This window comes from Trachypithecus francoisi, unplaced genomic scaffold, assembly GCF_009764315.1.
Source record: "Trachypithecus francoisi isolate TF-2019V2 unplaced genomic scaffold, Tfra_2.0 Lachesis_group1, whole genome shotgun sequence".
In the NCBI taxonomy this organism is placed as follows: Eukaryota; Metazoa; Chordata; class Mammalia; order Primates; family Cercopithecidae; genus Trachypithecus; species Trachypithecus francoisi.
In genome coordinates, this window is record NW_022681454.1 from 64,612,975 (window position 1) to 64,632,592 (window position 19,618).

General features: G+C 37.6%; 1 protein-coding gene across 1 annotated transcript; it reads left to right on the top strand.

Moving 5' to 3' along the window:
* Nucleotides 1–13,995: 13,995 nt before the first annotated feature.
* On the top strand, nt 13,996–14,575 carry LOC117086374 (MICOS complex subunit MIC26-like). The gene has a single exon (XM_033215991.1). The coding sequence runs from the start codon at nt 13,996–13,998 to the stop codon at nt 14,551–14,553; it is 558 nt and encodes a 185-aa protein (XP_033071882.1). The 3' UTR covers nt 14,554–14,575.
* Nucleotides 14,576–19,618: the final 5,043 nt, after the last annotated feature.

The following is a 19,618-nucleotide window of genomic DNA, read 5'->3' on the forward strand; positions in this document are numbered from 1 at the left end:
GGTATTTTCCTGAAATAATAGTAATAAATACTGAGCACTTTGTATGCAATAGACACTTTGTGCTTTTATATACAGACTCATTTAAATGGGCTCAAGAGAGGCTAGTAAACTTGCCCAAGATCAGAAAGGTAGTAATTGATGGGCCAAGATTCTATCCATGTTTTTATTTGGTGTTTCTAAAGCCACCTCATCACTTTTGAAAAAATAGCATATAAATTAATATGCATCGTTGAGATGGAGTCTCTGTCGCCCAGGCTAGAGGGCAGTGGCACGATCTCGGCTCACTGCAACCTCCGCCTCCCAGGTTCAAGCAGTTCTCCTGCCTCAGATTCCCAAATGGTTGAGACTACAGGCGCTCACCACCACACCCGGCTATTTTTGTAATTTTAGTAGAGACAGAGTTCCACCATGTTGGCCAGGATCGACTCGAACTCAACCTCAAGTGACCCACCCACCTCAACCTCCCAAAGTGTTGAGATTACAGGTGTGAGCCACTGCACCTGGCCTGAGATTTTTAAACATTAAGTTTCCTTCAGGCTTAATTTGCAGCAGAAGATTTTTCTAAAGTGCCATCCAGTTAGGTGTTGCTATGCTTTGTATGTTGAGTGTTAAAGAGCTTAGTATTGAGTCAATCTATTTTAAAAAGCCATCAAGTCTTTACCAAGTATCTGGTGTTACTCTAACAGTTATGTTGGCTCATGTAATCATCACTGTTTTATCCTTTCCTGATTTTTTTTATTTTTATTTTTATTATACTTCAAGTTCTAGGGTACATGTGCATAACGTGCAGGTTTATTACATATGTATACTTGTGCCATGTTGGTGTGCTGCACCAATCAACTCATCAGCACCCATCAATTCATCATTTATATCATGTATAACTCCCCAATGCAATCCCTCCCCCCTCCCCATGATTGGCCCCAGTGTGTGATGTTCCCCTTCCTGAGTCCAAGTGATCTCATTGTTCAGTTCCCACCTATGAGTGAGAACATGCGGTGTTTGGTTTTCTCTTCTTGTGATAGTTTGCTGAGAATGATGGTTTCCAGCTGCATCCATGCCCCCACAAAGGACATGAACTCATTCTTCTTTACGGCTGCATAGTATTCCATGGTGTATATGTGTCACATTTTCTTAATCCAGTCTGTCACAGACGGACATTTGGGTTGATTCCAAGTCTTTGCTATTGTGAATAGTGCCGCAGTAAACATACGTGTGCATGTGTCTTTGTAGTAGAATAATTTATAATCCTTTGGGTATATACCCAGTAGTGGGATGGCCGGGTCATATGGTACATCTAGTTCTAGATCCTTGAGGAATTGCCATACTGTTTTCCATAATGGTTGAACTAGTTTACAATCCCACCAACAGTGTAAAAGTGTTCCTATTTCTCCACATCCTCTCCAACACCTGTTGTTTACTGATTTTTTAATGATTGCCATTCTAACTGGTGTGAGTTGGTATCTCATTGTGGTTTTGATTTGCATTTCTCTGATGGCCAGTGATGATGAGCATTTTTTCATGTGTCTGTTGGCTGTATGGATGTCTTCTTTTCAGAAATGTCTATTCATATCCTTTGCCCACTTTTTGATGGGGTTGTTTGCTTTTTTCTTGTAAATTTGTTTGAGTTCTTTGTAGATTCTGGATATTAGCCCTTTGTCAGATGAGTAGATTGCAAAAATTTTCTCCCATTCTGTAAGTTGCCTGTTCACTCTTGATGGTAGTTTCTTTTGCTGTGCAGAAGCTCTTTAGTTTAATCATATCCCATTTGTCAATTTTGGCTTTTGCTGCCATTGCTTTTGGTGTTTTAGACATGAAGTCCTTGCCCATGCCTGTGTCCTGAATGGTACTACCTAGGTTTTCTTCTAGGGTTTTTATGGTATTAGGTCTAACATTTAAGTCTCTAATCCATCTTGAATTAATCTTCGTATAAGGAGTAAGGAAAGGATCCAGTTTCAGCTTTCTACTTACGGCTAGCCAATTTTCCCAGCACCATTTATTACATAGGGAATCCTTTCCCCATTTCTTGTTTCTCTCAGGTTTGTCAAAGATCAGATGGCTGTAGATGTGTGGTATTATTTCTGAGGACTCTATTCTGTTCCATTGGTCTATATCTCTGTTTTGGTACCAGTACCATGCTGTTTTGGTTACTGTAGCCTTGTAGTATAGTTTGAAGTCAGGTAGCGTGACGCCTCCAGCTTTATCCTTTTGACTTAGGATTGTCTTGGCAATGCGGGCTCTTTTTTGGTTCCATATGAACTTTAAAGCAGTTTTTTTCCAATTCTGTGAAGAAAGTCATTGGTAGCTTGATGGGGATGGCATTGAATCTATAAATAACCTTGGCAGTATGGCCATTTTCACGATATTGATTCTTCCTATCCATGAGCATGGTATGTTCTTCCATTTGTTAGTGTCCTCTTTTATTTCACTGAGCAGTGGTTTGTAGTTCTCCTTGAAGAGGTCCTTTACATCCCTTGTAAGTTGGATTCCTAGATATTTTATTCTCTTTGAAGCAATTGTGAATGGAAGTTCATTCATGATTTGGCTCTCTGTTTGTCTGTTTCTGGTGTATAAGAATGCTTGTGATTTTTGCACATTAATTTTGTATCCTGAGACTTTGCTGAAGTTTCTTATCAGCTTAAGGAGATGCTGGGCTGAGGCAGTGGGGTTTTCTAAATATACAATCATGTCATCTGCAAACAGGGACAATTTGACTTCTTCTTTTCCTAACTGAATACCCTTTATTTCTTTCTCTTGCCTGATTGCCCTAGCCAGAACTTCCAAGACTATGTTGAATAGGAGTGGTGAGAGAGGGCATCCCTGTCTTGTGTCAGTTTTCAAAGGGAATTTTTCCAGTTTTTGCCCATTCAGTATGATATTGGCTGTGGGTTTGTCATAAATAGCTCTTATTATTTTGAGGTACGTTCCATCAATACCGAATTTATTGAGCGTTTTTAGCATGAAGGGCTGTTGAATTTTGTCAAAAGCCTTTTCTGCATCTATTGAGATAATCATGTGGTTCTTGTCTTTGGTTCTGTTTATATGCTGGATGACGTTTATTGATTTGCGAGTGTTGAACCAGCCTTGCATCCCAGGGATGAAGCCCACTTGATCATGGTGGATAAGCTTTTTGATGTGCTGCTGAATCTGGTTTGCCAGTATTTTATTGAGGATTTTTGCATCGATGTTCATCAGGGATATTGGCCTAAAATTCTTTTTTGTTGTGTCTGTGCCAGGCTTTGGTATCAGGATGATGTTGGCCTCATAAAATGAGTTAGGGAGGATTCCCTCTTTTTCTATTGATTGGAATAGTTTCAGAAGGAATGGTACCAGCTCCTCCTTGTACCTCTGGTAGAATTCAGCTGTGAATCCATGTGGTCCTGGACTTTTTTTGGTGGGTAGGCTATTAATTGTTGCCTCAATTTCAGAGCCTGCTATTGGTCTATTCAGGGATTCAACTTCTTCCTGGTTTAGTCTTGGGAGAGTGTAAGTGTCCAGGAAATTATCCATTTCTTCTAGATTTTCTAGTTGATTTGCGTAGAGGTGTTTATAGTATTCTCTGATGGTCATTTATATTTCTGTGGGGTCAGTGGTGATATCGCCTTTGTCATTTTTTATTGCGTCTATTTGATTCTTCTCTCTTTTCTTATTTATTAGTCTTGCTAGCAGTCTGTCAATTTTGTTGATCTTTTCAAAAAACCAACTCCTGGATTCACTGATTTTTTGGAGGGTTTTTTGTGTCTCTATCTCCTTGAGTTCTGCTCTGATCTGAGTTATTTCTTTCCTTCTGCTAGCTTTTGAATGTGTTTGCTCTTGCCTCTCTAGTTCTTTTAATTGTGATGCTAGAGTGTCAATTTTAGATCTTTCCTGCTTTCTCTTGTGGGCATTTAGTGCTATAAGTTTCCCTCTACACACTGCTTTAAATGTGTCCCAGAGATTCTGGTATGTTGTATCTTTGTTCTCATTGGTTTCAAAGAACATCTTTTTTTCTGCTTTCATTTCGTGATGTACCCAGTAGTCATTCAGGAGCAGGTTGTTCAGTTTCCATGTAGTTGAGCGGTTTTGATTGAGTTTCTTAGTCCTGAATTCTAGTTTGATTGCACTGTGGTCTGAGAGACAGTTTGTTATAATTTCTGTTTTTTTACATTTGCTGAGGAGTGCTTTACTTCCAATTATGTGGTCAATTTTGGAATAAGTGCGATGTGGTGCTGAGAAGAATGTATATTCTGTTGATTTGGGGTGGAGAGTTCTATAGATGTCTATTAGGTCCGCTTGGTGCAGAGATGAGTTCAATTCCTGGATATCCTTGTTAACTTTCTGTCTCGTTGATCTGTCTAATGTTGACAGTGGAGTGTTGAAGTCTCCCATTATTATTGTATGGGAGTCTAAGTCTCTTTGTAAGTCTCTAAGGACTTGCTTTATGAATGTGGGTGCTCCTGTATTGGGTGCATATATATTTAGGAGAGTTAGCTCTTCCTGTTGAATTGATCCCTTTACCATTATGGAATGGCCTTCTTTGTCTCTTTTGATCTTTGATGGTTTAAAGTCTGTTTTATCAGAGACTAGGATTGCAACCCCTGCTTTTTTTTGTTCTCCATTTGCTTGGTAGATCTTCCTCCATCCCTTTATTTTGAGCCTATATATGTCTCTGCATGTGAGACGGGTCTCCTGAATACAGCAGACTGATGGGTCTTGACTCTTTATCCAGTTTGCCAGTCTGTGTCTTTTAATTGGAGCATTTAGTCCATTAACATTTAAGGTTAATATTGTTATGTGTGAACTTGATCCTGCCATTATGATATTAACTGGTTAGTTTACTCGTTAGTTGATGCAGTTTCTTCCTAGCCTCGATGGTCTTTACATTTTGGCATGTTTTTGCAGTGGCTGGTACTGGTTGTTCCTTTCCATGTTTAGTGCTTCCTTCAGGGTCTCTTGTAAGGCAGGCCTGGTGGTGACAAAATCTCTAAGCATTTGCTTATCTGTAAAGGATTTTATTTCTCCTTCACTTATGAAACTTAGTTTGGCTGGATATGAAATTCTGGGTTGAAAATTCTTTTCTTTAAGAACGTTGAATATTGGCCCCCACTCTCTTCTGGCTTGTAGAGTTTCTGCCGAGAGATCTGCTGTTAGTCTGATGGGCTTCCCTTTGTGGGTAACCTGACCTTTCTCTCTGGCTGCCCTTAAGATTTTTTCCTTCATTTCAACTTTGGTGAATCTGGCAATTATGTGTCTTGGAGTTGCTCTTCTGGAGGCGTATCTTTGTGGCATTCTCTGTATTTCCTGAATTTGAATGTTGGCCTGCCCTACTAGGTTGGGGAAGTTCTCCTGGATGATATCCTGAAGAGTGTTTTCCAACTTGGTTCCATTTTCCCCCTCACTTTCAGGCAGCCCAATCAGACGTAGATTTGGTCTTTTTACATAATCCCATACTTCTTGCAGGCTTTGTTGATTTCTTGTTCTTCTTTTTTCTTTTGGTTTCTCTTCTCGCTTCATTTCATTCATTTGATCCTCAATCGCTGATACTCTTTCTTCCAGTTGATCGAGTCGGTTACTGAAGCTTGTCCATTTGTCACGTGTTTCTTGTGTCATGGTTTTCATCTCTGTCATTTCGTTTATGACCTCCTTGCATTAATTAGTCTAGCTGTCAATTCTTCCACTCTTTTTTCAAGATTTTTAGTTTCTTTGCGCTGGGTACGTAATTCCTCCTTTAGCTCTGAGAAGTTGGATGGACTGAAGCCTTCTTCTCTCATCTCGTCAAAGTCATTCTCTGACCAGCTTTGATCCGTTGCTGGCGATGGGCTGCGCTCCTTTGCAGGGGGAGATGCGCTCTTATTTTTTGAATTTCCAGCTTTTCTGCCCTGCTTCTTCCCCATCTTTGTGGTTTTATCTGCCTCTGGTCTTTGATGATGGTGACGTACTGATGGGGTTTTGGTGTAGGTGTCCTTCCTGTTTGATAGTTTTCCTTCTGACAGTCAGGACCCTCAGCTATAGGTCTGTTGGAGATTGCTTGGGGTCCATTCCAGACCCTGTTTGCCTGGGTATCAGCAGCAGAGGTTGCCGAAGATAGAGTATTGCTGAACAGCGAGTGTACCTGTCTGATTCTTCCTTTGGAAGCTTCCTCTCAGGGGTGTACTCCACCCTGTGAGATGTGGGGTGTCAGACTGCCCCTAGTGGGGGATGTCTCCCAGTTAGGCTACTCAGGGGTCAGGGACCCACTTGAGCAGGCAGTCTGTCCCTTCTCAGATCTCAACCTCCATGTTGGGAGATCCACTGCTCTCTTCAAAGCTGTCAAACAGAGTCATTCGCATCTGCACAGGCCTCTGCTGCTTTCCCTGTTGTTTTTTAGCTGTGCCCTGTCCCCAGAGGTGGAGTCTACAGAGACAGGCAGGTTTTCTTGAGCTGCTGTGAGCTCCACCCAGTTCGAGCTTCCCAGCAGCTTTGTTTACCTACTTAAGCCTCAGCAATGGCGGGCGCCCCTCCCCCAGTCTCGCTGCTGCCTTGCAGTTAGATCGCCGCAGAGTGCTGTGTTAGCAATGAGGGAGGCTCCGTGGGCATGGGACCCTCCCAGCCAGGTGTGGGATATATTCTCCTGGTGTGCCAGTTTCCTTAAAGCGCAGTATTGGGGTGGGAGTTACCCGATTTTCCAGGTATTGTGTGTCTCAGTTCCCCTGGCTAGGAAAAGGGATTCCCTTCCCCCTTGCGCTTCCCAGGTGAGGCTATTCCTCGCCCTGCTTCAGCTCTCGCTGGTCTAGCTGCAGCAGCTGACCAGCACCGATTGTCCGGCACTCCCCAGTGAGATGACCCCAGTACCTCAGTTGAAAATGCAGAAATCACCAGTCTTCTGTGTTGCTCGCGCTGGGAGTTGGAGACTGGAGCTGTTCCTATTCGGTCATCTTTGATTTTTTTTTTAAATAAACTTACAGGAACATTGTATAAAAAATGCAAGATGTGAAACCCCGTCTCTACTAAAAAATACAAAAAAAAAACTAGCCGGGCGACGAGGCGGGCGCCTGTAGTCCCAGCTACTCGGGAGGCTGAGACAGGAGAATGGCGTGAACCCGGGAGGTGGAGCTTGCAGTGAGCTGAGAGCCGGCCACTGCACTCCAGCCTGGGTGGCAGAGCAAGACTCCGTCTCAAAAAAAAAAAAAAAAAAAAAAAGCAAGATACAGGAGAGTATATAAAAATCAGAATTTTTTGTTTAATAATCATACACATTTATGACAGCTTTTGTCACCATGGGAAACATGGTTTCTTTCAGTACTATACAGTGCTGTGATTCTAAAAATCTACATTAGTATCATGTATTCAGGTGAAAAACAGAAAATTCAGTCATTCAGAGTTTAGAAATCCAGTCAAGGATTTTATTGCCTGGAGTAATAGTTCAAAGGAGTAACAATTCAAGCATGTAATTTTTGCATTTGATTCCCCCATAATGGCTTTTTATCAAGCATGGTCTAATTTTTTAGAAAATGGCCGTTATCTCCAAGCTTCCGTTATCTATGTAGTTTCAGTGGCAGGAGAGAGACCGTTTTCCTCCCAGTGTCCATGTCAATTCCCGCGAAGGACTGAACAGCCATGTTGGTTCTGGAGCAAGCCGTAAACCAATCTGTATTTCCAGGGAAATGGGGTCCTTTCACTCCCGGCATGGGAAGCAAGAGAGGCAAATGATCTGGTCACCTCTGTGAGGATTACATCAGGAAGGTGTTTCCAAAACACATGGACAGAGAAAATGTAGCAGATGTCCATTAAATCAGGATCTCATACAAGTTATAACACCTGAATGTCTGACTTTTCAGAGTATTGGCCTCTTGCCCATAGATATCTCTACAGTATTTTGCTGTAGAATGCTGTGGTCTTTCTGAGGGTCACATACATCCTGTCTTGTTATAATGTTAAACATTGAGTCCTCAGGCATGTCAGGGGTATGGAATTGAAAGGAAGAAGGAACTGTTGCCAGCACTTAACTGACCAAGCTAGAGTTCCCTGACCCAATGTAAAGGTGACTGTGACACACATGGATAATTTTATCCTGATGTTTTAAGATTTTGTTACTTGGATAGGAAACATTCCAAATGCAGTTTGAAACATACTAACATTGAAGCACATAGAAAAGAACTGGCTCAAGTTTAGTCCCCAGGTTCCTTATAGTAGGAATAGGAATCCTTAGAGTATAAGCAATCCATGCATAGTATTCTGTTATCTATTATATGGATCATTTAATCTCTAATTTTTTGGGGTGGGGACTCTCTTGTTTCTAAATCTTACACTTTTTCTTTCCTTTTCAGTTTCTTCTGTGTCAAATATAGATTATTGACTATTTTCTTAAATACTAATCAATATATTAAATACTATCTTAAATAATATTGACTGTCTTAAACATAGACTATTGACTATTAAATATTTTCACTTGTAACCCTCATACTAGAGATTTGAAAGATAGTAAAAAAATAATAGCTCTGAAAAGCTAAGGAATATACAACATAAAAAAATGTCAGGCTGGGTGCAGTGGCTCACGCCTGTAATCCCAACACTTTGGGAGGCTGAGGTGAGTGGATCACCTGAGGTCAAACATTCAAGACCAGCCTGGCCAACATGGTGACACCACTCCTCTACTAAAAATACAAAAATTAGCGAGGCATGGTGGTGCATGCCTGTAATCCCACCTACTCGTGAGGCTGAGGCAGGAAAATCGCTTGAATCCAGGAGGCAGATGTTGCAGTGAGCCAAAATTGTGCCATTGCCCTCCAGCCTGGGCGACAAAGAGTCGTCTTAAAAAAAAAAAGTTATGGCAACGAAAATATACATTGGGAAGAGAGTAGAAATCTGGAATAATTCTATATGATCTGTGTTGTTGCTAGCTTAAAATAGTGTATTACAACTATAACATGTTTTATGTAAGCCCATGGTAACCACAAAGCAAAAAATTACAGCAGATACACAAACAACGATAAAGGACAAAGCTTATTAGCACTACAGAAAATTACCATATCACAAAGGTAAACGAGAGGAAGAAATGAACAAAGAATCTACAAAACAAGAAAACAATTTTAAAATGGCAAAATAAGTCCTTACCTATCAGTAATAACCTTGACTGTAAATGAATTAAATTATCCAATAAACAGAGTGATTAAATGGATTAAAAAACAATATAACTATGGGCTGCCTAAAAGACCCACTTCAGCTTCCAGAACACACAAAAGTTGAAAGTATAAGAATGGAAAAATATATTCCATACAAATAGTAACCAAAAGAGAGCAGGTGTGGCATAATATACAATAGATAAACTTCAAGGTAAAAACTGTTACAAAAACAAAGATGGTCATTAATGATAAAGTGGCCAATTCATCAAGATGACATAAGAATTATATATGCACCCAACAACAGAGCACCTAAATAGATTATTGGCCAGGCGCGAAGGCTCATTCCTGTAATCTCAACACTTTGGGAGGCCGAAGCGGGCAGATCACCTGAGGTGAGGAGTTCGAGACCAGCCTGACCAACATGGCAAAACCCCATCTCTACTAAAAACACAAAAATTAGCTGGGCGTGGTGGTGGGCACCTGTAACTACTCAGGAGGCTAAGACAGGAGAATCTCTTAAACCCGGGAGGCGGAGGTTGCAGTGAGCTGAGATCACACCATTGCACTCCAGCCTGGGCAACAGTGAGACTCCATCTCAAAATAATTTAATGTACGTGAAGAAAAAAAAAATAGCAATACTATAATATTTGGTGTTCTTAGTACCCTGCATTAAACACTGAATAGCTCAACTAAACGGAAAATTAAGCAAATACTGGATTTGAAGTGCAGTCTACACCAAATGAACCTAATAGACATATAGAACTTACAATCCAAGAGCAGCAGAGTATACATTTCTAGTGCACATACCACATTTTACCTCAAAAAGCTAGAAAAAGAACTAAAGCCAAAGTTAGCAAAAGGAGGAAAATAATGCAAATCAGTAAAATAGAGAACAGAAACAGAAAAAATAAAAGCCAAAAAGTAATCTTTGAAAAAATAAGATCAGCAAAACACTAGCTAGACTATGACAAAAAGAGGGAAGACTCAACTAAATAAAACATGAAAATGGAGACATTACACCAGATGCCTCAGAAGTAAAGTATTATGAGGGCCTATTATAAGTATATGCAACAGGCCGGACGTGGTGGCGGGTGCCTGTAGTCCCAGCTCCTTGGGAGGCTGAGGCGGGAGCATGGTGTGAACCCGGGAGGTGGAGCTTGCAGTGAGCCAAGATTGTGCCACTCCAGCCTGGGGACAGAGGGAGACTCTGTCTCAAAATAAATAAAATAAATAAATAATAAATGCAACAAATTGGATAATCTAGAAAAAAAATGATAAATTCCTAGAAAAATATAACCTACCAAGATGGAGTTTGGAAGAAGTAGAAAACTTGAACCAATCCTTAACAAATCAGTTGAAGAAGTCATTAAAACCCTTCCAACCAAGAATAGCCCAGGACCAGAAGATTTCATGGCCAAATTATACCAAATGTTCAAAAAAGAATTTTTATCAATACTTCTTAAACTGTCAAAAAATAGAAATAGAGAAGATACTTCCAAACATTTTATGGCATCAGAATCCCCTTCATATCCAAGGCAGACAAAGACACTGTAAGAAAAGATAGCTATAGGACAGTATTTCTAATGAATATTTATACAAAATTCTTTAATAAAATATTAGCAAACAACTAAACCACACATCAAAAAGAACGTACATCATGAGCAAGTGAGGTTTAACCCTGGCATGCAAGACTGTTTTATCATATACAAACCAATGTGACACATGAATTATCAGAAGGAAAGTTTAAAAACCGCATGTTCCTTTCAAATGATGCAGGAAAAGAAGTTAACAAAGTTCTGCATCTTTCTCAATAAAGACTCTCAGGTCTAGAAGTAAAGTTTCTCAAAATAATAAAAGTCATTTATAAAAAACACGCACAGATAATATATCAGTGGAGAATGGCTGAAAGTTTTTCCAGTAAGATCTGGTATAAGGTGAGGATTCTCACTCTAATCACTTCTATTAAACATTGTACTTGAAATTTTAGCAAGAGCAATTAAATAAGTGAAACAAATAAAAGACATCTAAATCAGAGGTAAAACTATCCCTATTTGCAGATGATATGATCCTATATGTTGAAAATGCTTAAAGATGCTTAAAAAACACTGTTGGAGTAAATCAGAAAACTTGCAGGATACCAAATCAACATAGAAACAAAAGTAACATTTCCATAGACAAATAATCACCTAGCTAAAAAAGGAATCAAGAAAACAACACCATTTATAATAGCACACACAAAAACAGAAGAATACATTTAACCAAGAAGGTAAAAGATTTGTACAAGGAAAACTACAAAATACAGATGAAAGAAATTGAAGACACAAATAAATGGAATGATATATCTTATTTATTGATGGGATTAATATTTTTTAAATGTCCATACTACCCAGGGCAACACATGGATTCAACACTATCTGTACCAACAGTTTAATGGCATTTTTTTACAGAAATAGAAACAAAAATTCTAAAATTTCTATGGAACCTCACATATACATATAGACAGATGCACACACAAACTGAACAGCTAAAGAAATACTGAGAAAGATAAAGTTGGGGACATCATGCTTCCTGATTTAAGCTTATGTTACAAAGGTGTAATAAACAGAATTATACTGGTAAAAAACAAACATGGACTAATGGAAGACAATAGAGAGCACAGAAATAAGTGCAACATATGTGGTCAACTAAATTTTGAGCAGGGCACCAAGTGGACACAAAGGGGAAAATATAGTCTCCAATAAACAGTGCTGGGAAAACTGTATTTCCACCTGCAAAAGAATGAAAATGAACTCTTATCTCACACTATACATGTGAGATACACAACAAAAATCAACTCAAAATGAATAAAACACCTAAATGTAAGACCTGAAGCCATCAAACTCCTAGAGGAAAACATAAGGGAAAATCTCTTCAACACTGGCATTGGCAGTGATTTTTTGGATATCATACTAATAGTTCAGATTACAAAAGCAAAATATATAAATGGGATTATATCAAATTAAAATGCTTCTTCACAGCAAAGGAAACAATCAACAAAATAAAAACGCAGCCTACAGACTGGGAAAAATATTTGCAAATTACATATCTGATAAGGGATTAATACTCCAAATTTGTAAAGAACTCTTACAACTCAATACCAAAAAAAACATGAATAACCCTATTAAAAAATGGAGAAAGGACTCAACCAGAAATTTCTCTAAAGGAAACAAAAGTAACCAATAGGCATATTAAAAATTGCTCAACATCACTAATCATCAGGGAAATACAAATGAAACCACTATGAGATATCATCTCATATCCATAAGAATAGCTGTTATCAAAAAGACAAGAAACAAAAAATGCTAGTGAGAGTGTGGAGAAAATAGTGAAACCTAGTTCGCTATTGGTAAGAGTGCAGAATGGTGCAGTCATTATGAAAAACAGTACAGAGATTCCTAAAGAAATTAAAAATAGAACTACCATATGACCCAGCAATCTCTCTTATGGGTATAAAACAAAAAATGAAAATCACCACTTTGTAAAGATAGCTGCACTCCCATGTTCATTGCAACAGTTTTCACAATAGCCAAGATATGGAAACAACTGGTGTCCGTTGACTGATGAGTAGATTTAAAAATGTGTTTGTGTGTATATATATATATATATATTATATATATATGTATGTATGTATTTGTATGTATGTGTGTGTGTAATATTATTCAGCTTTAAAAAGACAGAAATGTTAACATTTGCCACCACATGGATGGACAGAGAGGACTTCATGCTAAGATAAATAAGCCAGAGATAGAAACAAAAATATTGCATGATTTCCCTTACATGTGGAATATATATTTTTAAAAAGATCTCAGATACACAGAGAACAAAACAGTAGTCGCCACCAACAGGGGTGGTGGGCCGTGAGAGGAAATGGGAAGATGTAGGTCAAAGTATACAAATTAGCAAACATGTAGAATGAGCAACTTTAGAGATCTAATGTATAAGATGAGGACTATAGTTAATAAAATTGTATTAAGGACTTTTATTAAGTAGATTTTAGCAGCTCTTGTCACACCAATAATCAACAATATGAGATACTGTATAACAATCTATAACATCAAAAACAAAGAATAAAAGGACAAGCTTCCTGACATCGCTTCAAATCTTGCTTTCTTCAACTTGGTAACAACAGCTAATATTGCTAATGATTGCCATTTTACTGCTACTGCCTTTCTCTGTGCCTTCCTTCTCCTCCTCCTCTTTTTCCCTCCTTGCCAACATAATCACGTTCCCTTTATAAGCATGAAGAAATCTTTCAAGAATAGGAGTTAATTGGTTAGAAATTCTACCAATCCTACCTCAACCTTTTTACCTTGTGAAAGTTACCATATACAGCCTAAAAAACTTTCAGTCAAAATGAACATTGAGTCTTAACACTTGAATAAGATCTCACTTTTATATTGCTGCCAATAAGAACATAGACAAAAATAATATCTTAGATCATATAGTACATAAAGAATGCTGCCTTTCTGCTTATATCTTAAAAGTATGATATTAAGTTAGAATATGTTGACTCATGTGTTTCTTCATAAGGAATATCATCCTATATGCTGACAGAACTGATACAAGTGGTAGAAATTATTTGGTCTTTATTATACATGCACTGTACATTTTTCTATGCTTCTCTATCAAGCAGTTATGATATAGCAAGGCCCATGTTCCCTAAGCGAGCTTTACTGAGGTGTACTATAGTCTGGGCATAAGGCAGAAAACTCTTTGATAGGCTAAACCACCATTGTATTCTCTAAGATGTGAAACTTTGGGATCTTAAGTAAGAATAGGTTTAAAAAAGAAATACTAGAATAAAAGAAAGTTTTAAAAAAGTGGAACAAAACTAGAATAAAAGAAAGTAAATCCTGCCAGAGCCACTGCGGCCAACGACATGTTCAAAGTAACTCAGCGGTCCATGAGGCCAACCAGCCTACACTTGCTCACCTTCAAAGTCTATGCAGCACCAAAAAAGGACTCATCTCCCCAAAATCCCGTGAAGGTTGATGAGCTTTCACTGTACTCAGTTCCTGAGGGTCAATCGAAGTGTGTAGAAGAGTCAAGGAGCCAGCTTGAAGAAGGCATCTTACAGTTCCAACGCTATTGTGAGACATATACAAATTTGTGTCAGGAAACATACTCCCAAACTAAGCCTAAGATGCAAAGTTTGGTTCAGTGGCGGTTAGACAGCTATGAGTATCTCCAAAATGCACCTCCTGGATTTTTTCCAAGACTTGGTGTTATTGGTTTTGCTGGCCTTAATGGACTCTTTTTGGCTAGAGGTTCAAAAATAAAGAAGCTAGTGTGTCCACCTGGTTTCACGGGATTAGCTGCCTCCATCTGTTATCCACAACAAGCCATCGTGTTTGCCAAGGTCAGTGGGGAGAGATTATATGACTGGGGTTTACGGGGATATATAGTAACAGAAGATTTGTGGAAGGAGAACTTTTAAAAGCCAGGAAATGTGAAGAATTCACCTGGAACTAAGTAGAAAACTCCATGCTCTACCCATTTTAATCAGTTAAAGGTAAACACTGGAAACTCCATACAATAAATCACTATTTCTACAGAAAAATGGAGGATAAGTCAGTATTGAATGTATTAAAATGGCTTTCTTCTTCAGGAAAAAATATGTATATAATTAAAACCCAAGTTAAAGAAAGAAAGTAAATGTTAGTTTTGTCTGCAAATATAGTTGAAGTCGTATACTTATATTGTTGAGGAATGGTTTCTTTTAAGCTAAAATACAAGTGAAAAGCCTCAACCTTTCCAATAAAATTTTAGCATTTCCACTTGTTCATCTGATCCATACATTGACTTTATACCAATCCACAGGATATCCGTTCTCTAGGATTTTGATTGAGAATGCAATGTTGATTAGAAGACCAGTTTTTTTTTTTTTTTTTTTTTTTTTTTTGATTTTAACTTATTTCTTTTTTTTTTTTTTTTTAGAAGACCAGTTTCTATAAAATGAGGAATAATATCTAAAGTGTCTGGCACAAATTAGTTAATGGTAATATAAACAAAACAGCAATAATGACAAGAGTCAATATTACTCTGGATCACTATGTACCAGAGATATTTCAAGTGTTTTATCTATATTACTATTTTTTTTCCACACACAGAACACAATATGAGGTTGGCCTATTATTGTATGAGTAGGCATAGTCATATCTATCAACATTCTTTTTTTTTTTTTTTTTTTAAGACAGGGTCTCCAACTGTTGCCCAGGCTGGGATACAGTGGCATGATTATGACTCACTGCAGCCTTGATCTCTTGGGCTGAAGTGACTTTCCTGCCATAGGCTCCCGTGTAGCTGGGACCACAGGCATGTACCACCATACCCAGCTGACTTTTAAACATTTTTTTTCTAGAAAAAAGGGCTCATGTTTTTGCCCATGATGATCTCAAATTCCTGGACTCAAGTCTGCCTCCTGTCTCCCCCTCCCAAAGTGCTGGAATTATACATGTAAGCCATTGCGTCTTGCCTCTGTGAACACTCTAGTTTTCTGTCACTTGTTGCCTGAATTCTTGCAAGAACATTCTTACAAAAGTTCCCCTTAGAGTGATTCCCCTTTCTATAGTCCTGCCCCTCTACAATCAACCCAGTTACCTTGAGATTTTTTTAAAAAAGGAAATCTGATAACATCCTTTTTTTGTTTAACTCTTTTTCACTGTCTTCCGCATGCGCTTAACATATGTTCAAACTCCTATAATTATCTGGCTCTATACTACCTCACCAGCATCATCTGCTTCATTACTCAGCCTCTTCCTACAGAACTAAACTTAGGGTCTCTGGGAACTGTCCTTACTTTTCTACCTGCTTTTCTTTATGTTTCTTCCTCTCCCTCTCATCCCTTCACCTGTCCCTCCACCTTGTTTAGGGCTCACGTTAATTATTAATGACTCAGAGATACTTTCTGTAATCTCTAAATGCTTCGTTAGCATTGTAGTCTCTCCTTAAGATGACACTTTTCATGCAGTTTTTATTACTTGCTTATATTTTATCTTTCACAGTAGAAGATAAGATGTATAGGGTGCAGAAGCCATGTCTACTTCGTTTCTTTGCAAATCTGGCACTTCTGGTATATTTTAGTCACTATATTCTTTAAATGAATAATTGATTCTTATGTGTTGAATAATAAGACCTTAAGTTAATTGACTGTATTCTCAAAGTCTCCCAGGTATCTCAGGTTATTCTGTAATAGTAACGAAATTCACATGCTTATGATGGTACAGAAAACAAATATACCAGTTTCTAACTGGCAAATCACTTTCCTCACTTTCCATATCTGTCTCACTATGAGACAAACACTCTGAACGAAGAATACAGTCATTCCCCCTGAAAATGCAAAGCAAACAGAATAAAACATCTAGGAATAGGTTTACCTTAGACAGGGGTTTGACAGGTTTGAAGTAGGGTCCTACAACAAATTCAAAATTAGGTAAGAGTGGGCGAGGAAATTCCAAACACCAATAGTTTTGAGTGAGCCACATTTCAGCTTTTCCCATGATCTCAGATAATAGTAGTGCATTTTCCTGAAGTGGGGGAGGGGGAAGGCAAAAGAAATAAAATTGTCATGTGAATATGCCAGGTAATTTTCTAAAATGATTTGAAATAACATAGCCAAAATTGTTTATGTTTTGCTAAAGCAAATATAAATGTGCATATTATACATAATTTATATATTTTATAGATGTTGTTCATACATATGTAAATAAAGTGGATAGACTCTAATGTCACATTAGTATATACAAAATCATGAATGATTATTAAAACAAGTCACTGTAGAATTAAACATAGATTTGTTTTCTCTCTAATATACAAAAGTAACCATTATAAATTTAAAAACTCTTTGTACTCCACCATCACTTAATCCTACCATAGCCATAGCCATGTTTTTCAAGAATATTCAGTCTAGTTTCTACAATTTAGAAAGCGACATGCAAATGCCATTGGTCCCCGTGGAGATATTTTTAATAGCTCAGCCAGCAGCTCTCCACAGGAACCAATGGGATTTGCATGAACGACATCAGATCTTGATTATTGTAGGTTTGTCATAAGTTTCTTTTTCAAAACTACATCTTTGAAGAACTTCTCAGTGTAACCAGAATATTCCCAAAGAAGTTCTTGCATTAGTGAAAAATATGTTCAAAATATATGTTTTGGAAGGTCATGTATCCATTTAGTAATATGTTGTGTGAGAAAAACCCTGCAAAATAATATTTAATTACAGATGTAGAATAAACCTCAAATTTAGTAACGGATGTTATGTTGGGATAAACAAGAATAGAAGCTAACAATGTTAGAACAGTCACCTCATGACCTCTCTGCGTCAGTTTTCCAGGATTGTCTTTATATTCATCCAATGACTATATTCTGTGGGCCACACCAGCACATTTCCACAACTCCCAGAGCTAGAGTAATAGCTCAGCTGTATCAGCAAAAGAGCTGAAGTCCATTTCATAGCCATCTTGATAAAACACAATGCCTCTTTTTAAATTGTTGCTCCCTCTGCCATTCTTACGTTTTGTTTTTATGCAAGGATAAATTAATCCGGAAGTTAAAATATAACTCTTACCCCTTGAAGTAAATACATTATGTAAGTAGTCTGAACATGTCAATGGCAAATAGAAAAACAAAACGTAGATGACCCTGTGTTTACACAAATGTATTTAATATCTTTTATGTTTTTAAGTACTTTCATACAGCTAAGATCAATGATTTTGCGTGAACAAGTCATCGCATTTATGTAATATATTTTAGAATACTACCAAAAGTAGTGGCAATAGAGAGTCTCTTTTGTCTTCAGTCTCCTTGCCACAGAACTAGAGATAAAATAATTATATGGATGAATCAGCATTTTTTAGAGTATTTTTATAAAAACACTTTAGTCATGACTTTTGACATATAATTCACATGCTATGCAATTCACCAATCTAATATATGTATATTAGTGTGTTCTCATGCTGCTAGTAAAGACATATCCAAGACTGGGTAGTTTATAAAGGAAAGAGATTTAATTGACTCAGTTCCACATGGCTGGGGAGGCCTCACAACCATGGCAACAGGCAAGACAGAGAGCTTGTGCAGGGGAACTCCCATTTATAAAACCATCATATTTCATGTGACTTATTCACTACCACAAGAACAGTATGGAGGAAACGACCTCCATGATTCAATTATCTCCACCTGGCCCCACCCTTGAAATGTAAGGATTATTACAATTCAAGGTGAGATTTGGGTGGAGACATAGCCAAACCATATCAGTGTACAATTAAATGTTTCGTTGTATATTAACGGACTTGTAAAATCAGAAAATAATTTTAGAAAAGGTTCATCTCCCAAAAAGAAGAACTTTACCATTCGCTGTCAGCCCCCACCCTGTGCAATTTCTGCATCTCTAGAGTCCTAGGCAACCACACACTAATCTACTATCTGTCTCTATGGGTTTTCCTTTTCTGGATATTTCATACTAATGAGATCATACAATATGTGGTCTTTTGTGGTTGGCTTTCACTTTTCATAATATTTTAAAGACTCATTCATGTTATTTAAAGTACCAATATTTCATTCAAGTTTATTTCCAAATAACGTGTAGTATGGATATACCACATTTTGTTTATTATTTATCAGTTAATGGACATTTGAGTTTTTTCCAATTTTTGGCTATCATGAATAATGTTATTTATTAATGTTCTTGTACAAGTTTTGTGTAGACATATTTTCATTTCTCTTGGGTATATACCTAGAGATGGAATTCCTGGGTCACATATTAGCTTTATGTGTAACTTTTGAAGAATTACTAGACTGTTTTCCAAAGTGGTCATACCATCTTCCAGTCTCATTAGCAATGTATGAGGATTCCAATTCCTCCACATCCTTGACAACACGTGTTATTAATTGTCACAACAAACTACATTTGTTTACTAGGCTCTTTCCCTATTGAACTGTTTTGGCACTCTTGTCGAATATCAGTTGACCATTAATATATGGTATATTTCAGGATTCTAAAACCTATTCCATCAATCTATACATCTATCTGTAGGCCTATGCCACATTTTCTTTATTACTGTAGATTTGCAGTTGACTTCAAAATCAGGAAGTATAAGTCCCCCAATTTTGTTCTTTTTAAGACCGTTTTCTTATTTCTAGGCCCCTTAAATATCTAATATAAATTTTAGGATCATCTTGTCAATTTATGCTATGAAGTCAGCTGTGGTTTTTATAAGAATTGCATTGAATTTATATATCATTTGTGGCAGTATTGTCATTAATAATATATTAAGTGTTTCAGTTCAGGAAACACTTAAGATGTGTTTCCAATTAGATGTGTCACAAACAAATGGAAAAACATTCTATGCTCGTGGATAGGAAAAAGTAATATTGTTAAAATGGTTGGTCATATTGCCCAAAGCAATTTACGGATTCAATGCTATTCCTATCAAAGTACCAATGACATTTTTCACAGAGTTAGAAAAAAAATTCTAATATTCATTTGGAACAAAAAAAAA